General features: G+C 43.0%; 1 protein-coding gene across 2 annotated transcripts in view; it reads left to right on the top strand.

Annotated features, from left to right (window-relative positions):
* mxi1 (max interactor 1, dimerization protein) overlaps window positions 1-5929 on the top strand; it is a 31431-nt gene extending 25502 nt beyond the window's left edge. For both annotated transcript variants that reach the window (XM_010776633.1, XM_010776634.1), the window contains exons 5-6: window positions 4791-4989; window positions 5574-5929. In XM_010776633.1, coding sequence (XP_010774935.1) covers window positions 4791-4989; window positions 5574-5737 — 363 coding nt within the window. In that variant the 3' untranslated portion in view covers window positions 5738-5929. The remainder of the gene's footprint in view (window positions 1-4790; window positions 4990-5573) is intronic.
* Window positions 5930-5995: the final 66 nt, after the last annotated feature.

The raw sequence follows: 5995 nt of genomic DNA, 5'->3' as shown, positions 1-5995 counted from the left end.
TGTAAAAGGATTGGTTAGTCCTACTGTACAACAAACTGACCTTGACTCATACTCTCAAACTGCTATCTGTGTTTCCTCTCCTTTTGTTTAGGGGCTGTGGGTGTTTGGTTCGAGTTCAGATGTTTGGGGGAGTTTTGGGAAAGCTCTCATTGTGGTGTGGAATGGAATTTCAGAGGGAATGTGGATAAGCTGCTAAAACCCAAACAGTGTTCAGTCTCCACCTCCCTACCTGGCTGAGGCCTCAGCCCTCATATCAGCCTGGTTTGTGATTAGGGGGTGGTTAGTTTTGGGAAAAAAATATCATTCATGTCTCATCATAACAGTAGGAGTTGCTAACTGACTAAAGGTCCATATATTAATGCAAAATCCACTTTTTCACGTCTTTTATACATCAACAATGTGTCCCCTCTGTGTAAAGACATTCTGAAAGTTTACATGAACAAAGCACCCCTCTCTTTTTGTCCTGATCCATTTTATATTAAAAACCTGCTCTCAAAATGAGCTGGCATCAGATTTTGGCCACTTTATGATGTCATAACGATTTTTTGGCTTGCGTCGTGTAACATTAGGGGCCAATCACCAACCAAGTAACCCCACTTATCACCTTGAATCTCCTACCTAGAGCCACCATTGTCGTTCTTTGTAACCGAAATCTCTCTCAGAGCGGGCGTGGGGGGGGGGAGGGGCTCCTTATTTTCATCTAAAGCCAACAGTCACAGGAATCAGCACTTTTGAAGCAGGGCTGAAACAGGAGGGGCATTATGTGATGCTGCCAATGATCTGTTGGGATTTGGAGCCAAACACTTCAGAGACATGGTTTTGTAAATATCTGAGACTTTTTATATGGGCATTGAAAAACAGTTTTTTGTAGTCGGACCTTTCTGTTGGTGTTCTTATTATTTACAACACTGCTTGTTTTTTTAGTTTTCTTCCTCTGTGTGCCAGACTGGTGAGTGTTCTGTGTCAGGGCCCTTTTGTGTCTTCCTTGTGTATATGTTTCCGTGCCGGACCCCCGCACTCTGCGACCTGGCGGTCTGGGTAAGCCGGGTTTCTTTTGACACATTGTGTCACCTCCCTCCTGGTTTCCGACTCAACTGTCAGTGTTGTGAGGGGTGTGTACATACTATTTATACAATAAGCTGTTTTTATTGTGATGACTCTGCCCGATATTTATTAATTATTATCTGGAAAAACTGTTGTGTCATACCCTTATTTTATTTTAAGCATTTTGTGTTATTCACATGTGTGTATACTTTGGTCTTAGGACGTTCTCTCTTGTCTCTGTCAGTTAATGGTTTTGGCCCACTCTGTCTGGATGTCCTAGGTTACCCCAGGAGATACACACACACACTTCTCGACACACACACACACACAACAACACACACACACACACACAACACACACACACACACACACACACACACACACACACACACACACACACACACCACACACCCACCACACACACCACACACACACACACACACACACACACACACACACACACACTCCTGAATAAACAAGCATTCCGCTAAGCTTTGTTAAACAGATGTGCCCTGTCCTTCAGTCAGTTGAAGCTGTGTGAACAGAGACTGTCAAACTCTGAATAATACAAAATAATTAGTTTTATTTATTCGACTATGATTGTGTGATGTGTGGTGTGTGTGTGTGGTGTGTGGTGTGTGTTGTGTGTGTGTGTGTGTGTGTGTGTGTGTGTGTGTGTGTGTGTTGGTGGTGTGTGTGTGTGTTTGTGTGTTGTGTGTGTGTGTGTGGTTCATGGTTTCATTGCAGCCTGTCAGTGTTCAGTCCAGGATGGTCAGGGACGGGTCATTGTGACTTTGTACCGGGTCACAGCGGTCCGGAGCGTGTCCAAGTCCTAGTTTGTTCGACATGTGGCTGTTTACTCTATTTTCCTTGCTTTTGTTTATATATGTTTTTCATATTCTGTTAAGCTACACTGATCACGATTATATAAGCAAGGGTAGGGATTGTACATTCAGTTATGGTCCTTATATATTCAGTTGGGGTTTATGATGTTGCAGTTGATGAAAAAAAAAAAAAAGGTTAGATATTTATGGTTCCCATATTAAAAATAAAATGGTGCGCGTTATAGTTAAGTGAAAACAGCCCATCCCAAGTATCCAAATATAGTGGCTCTTTATCCAGTTGCCAAGTTTCTTATGTGGCAAGATGCTGTTTATATTATGTCCTTATGTATATAAATGTGTGATTGCTTGGTGCACAAACTTAAATTATGTTTCCATCTGAATAACAAACTCTTTCTCTCTGTCTCTGCAGTTTGTGCCTGACAGTTCGTCGTTCTCTCTGCCTTGAAGGCTGCGATGCGTCGGGTCGTTGTCTCTGTAAGCCTGACGTTCAGGGTCCTCGATGTGAACAGTGCAGATCTGGATTCCACTCCTTACCCCAAACTGTCAAGGTAGACAACACACACACACACACACACACACACACACACACCACACAGACACACAGGACACACACACACACACACACACACACACCACACACACAACCACACACACACACACACACACACACCACACACACCACCACACACACACACACCACACACACACACACACACACACACACACACACACACAGAGAAACTAAAGTGATTAAATGGCACCTGTTTACTGCTGCATACTGTAATAAAAACGAGACAATATAATATCCGTCAGACTGAACCGCACCATGGAGACGCACATGTTAACACTTAACTTAACGGCACCTTCTTATGGGAAGTGTTTATTGCCTTGGGACATTTTATGAGGGTTTTATTAGGGTTCAACCTTTTCAGCTGAAAAGGATAAAATCAAGCAAGAGAAATGGACAATATGTAAAAGCTATAATAATTACAGTTATATACGGCATTATTCTCATTACTTATTGTAACTGTTAAAATGGACAAAACTGTTTATTAATTAACTGAATGGAAGTAATATAGGATGTCATAGATTGTCTTGCATTTAGTTTTTCGTAACAAACTTTTTATATCCTTGATTTTAACTGCAATTTACTAGTTATTATGTTTTCATGTAACAAGGTGTCACACCTCTGGTTTTCTCAAGTATGCAGCTGTGATCCTCGCACCTCATTTGGACAGCAGCTGTACAGGCATCAGGTCATGCCACTGCCAGCCCCCCCAATTTACAGCGGAGCGTCATGGACCAGTGCGCTCCTGGTTACTATTGGGTTTCCAAGCTGCACATCGGTAAGTCACCCAAACTTTCAACAAGCCATAAAAGCGTCCTTGTCCAATTATAATAGTTTTAATTAATAATTAATTTCATCGTGCTAAGGTTATGAATCAGATGGGCAAATAATGGTACATGCATACATACATACATTGAAATATAAAGAGACAGGTCATTGAAAGTCTTTTTTTTTTTTTTCTTTACAGTTTCAGCAAGAAAATGTATTAATTCTCTAAAAAATTGAATTATATCCACTCAACTATTACTAAATATGTGATTCTGCTGTCTGCATGGTGTGTCTCAATCAGCATCTAATCAACTGTTGCATTTTGGAGGGAATTGGCCTGGAATCTTTTAAAAGTTCCTTGAATTGATGCTTCTCAAGAAGATGTTGAAACCCCTGCCATGTGTCTATACAGTTGGACACAATAATTAGACAACCTAAACTTTGTATAATGGTGTGAAGCATGTATGATATACCTAGACCTCCAGAAAAACGCGATTCTGCGATCGCCAGAAATTTACCGCATAATCAGCAAAATGGCGCAGATTTTTAAAAGGCCGCATATTTATCAAAAGGCCGCTTAATACCTGCATTTTTTCCACACAAAGTTGAGGAAAAATGATCAGATAAACGAACTTAGTAAATGAAAACGGGAATGAGGCGGAGAAGTGTGGTGTGTGTGTGTGTGTGTGTGTGTGGTGTGTGTGTGTGTGTGTGTGTTGTTGTGTGTGTGGTGGTGTGTGTGTGTGTGGTGTGTGTGTGTGTGTTGTGTGTGTGTGTGTGTGTGTGTGTGTGTGGTGTGTTTGTGTGTGTGTGTGTGTTGTGTGTGTGTGTGTGTGTGTGTGTGTGTGTGTGTGTGTTAGGGGTGGGGGGGGGGGGTCGGTGTGTGTGTGAGAGATTAAAAAAGCCCAATTGCTTTTACAATAATAAACATTGAATGTGTTTAATTGAATAGTAAAGGGGTTTAACGTTAGTGGCAGGGTGTGTGTGAGAGAGAATAAATAAGACAGCCCAATATTTAAAAAAATTGTTATTCTTTTTTTCCCGCATATTTAGCATATTAAGCAACTTCCCGCAATTTCACCTCATAAAATCACATAAAAACCCCGCATGTTTAATCGCATAATCAAGGATTTTTGCCCGCGTTTTTATGGAGGGTCTAGATTGTCATGGTATCAGGGCGTAAAAACACAGGCAGCAGGTAAGTGAGGGTACACGGTGTAAACAAGGCGGGCGAGGGAAATCATTCCAGAGCTGGCAGGAGGGAAGACCATGGGAAGCAAGGGGTTTAGTCTTTGAATGCGAACAAACAGGCAGTGTTTGGTGAGAAATGTTTGATATAAAAGGAATTTCTTAACAGACAACAACATCCGTCTCTACAGTATCTCAGCAAAATACGTTTGTTTTCCAGCTTTCCTCCTCTGTCATATATTTATATCTTTTCACAACATAACTTTTATCTGGCTGTCTCCTTCACACCCTCAGACGTATTTATCGCTCCATAAAAAGGTCTCTGATACACATAGTTAACCTTTTCTCCCTCTCCCCCTTCTCTTTCTCCTGAACAGAAACTTGAAGATGCAGACAGGAAGAGCCAGTACCAGCTGGAGTCTCTGGAGCGGGAGCAGCGGCACCTCCAGCGCCAGCTGGAGCTGCTGAGGGGGGGCAGCGGTGCTGCAGCCCAGAGCAGCCCAGGGGAGGGGGAGAGGATACGCATGGACAGTGTGGGCTCCACCCTCTGCTCCGACCGCTCCGACTCTGACCAGGGTGAGTAAGGCCGCAGTCTTTAAACAGGATTTTAATTTGGCGAGTACAAGGCCTTACAGTATGAACCTCCAGCCGCTCTGGGGGTTTTCACACTGCATAGAGGTTGTACCCGTCCCTCTGGGGCTGTTTGTGAAATGAAGTGTTGCTGAAAATAATCAACACAAATTTCCCGGATAAAGGTGTAAAATGAAAATGCTTTCTAAAAGGATTTAAAGAAAGCTTTGGTTAGTTAAAGTATCAAATCTACAATTTAAATTAATCTTTAGTTAATGTCATTTCAACCTTAAGTTAAACTGAGCCATGTTAATTGGATTCATATTTATTAACAAGGACTGCCGTAACATAGTGATGTAAATAATGAAGCGTTGACTTTAACAAATTGTTAAGCATTTTATACGCAGAGTTGGTTTTGGTCTTTTCCTGGGATATGTTGACTTTGAGAAAAAACATAAAATATCACCAGCCTTAACTTTTAGACAACCCCATTATCTTTACACTTAAATATGATGTTTTCCACTAAATGATTCCCTTTCTTCTCTCTTCCCCCGCCCTCTCTCTGCTCATCTCTACATTGGCGGCTGCAGAGGAGATTGAGGTGGATGTGGAAAGCACAGAGTTCTCCCATGGAGAGCTGGACAGTGTGAGCACAGCCAGCACCAGCGACCTGGACGACCACAGCAGCCTGCAGAGCATGGCCAGCGACGAGGGCTACTCCTCCTGCAGTGTCAAACTTGCCTTCTCCTCCTAGATCTCCCACTCCGCCACCGCCAGCATCTCCTCCCTGCCAAACCCGCCGGCCCTCCCATCTGTTTCTCCATCCAGCCATGTCTACGTGCACACACCCCCGCCGTCACCTCCGCCTACGACGGCCACAGCTGACAGCGTTCCTGTCGTTCCTGCCTCTCAGCAGCGCCCCCTATGGCTCCTAGCCTTTAGTCCCCCCCCCACAGGCTTACCGTTAACAGGTTACACAATTAACTCAAAACCACATTGTCAACATAAAGAT

The sequence above is a fragment of the Notothenia coriiceps genome, unplaced genomic scaffold (assembly GCF_000735185.1).
Source record: "Notothenia coriiceps isolate Sejong01 unplaced genomic scaffold, NC01 NC01_scaffold00017075, whole genome shotgun sequence".
NCBI lineage: Eukaryota > Metazoa > Chordata > Actinopteri > Perciformes > Nototheniidae > Notothenia > Notothenia coriiceps.
This window is presented reverse-complemented; position numbering and strand designations above follow the sequence as displayed.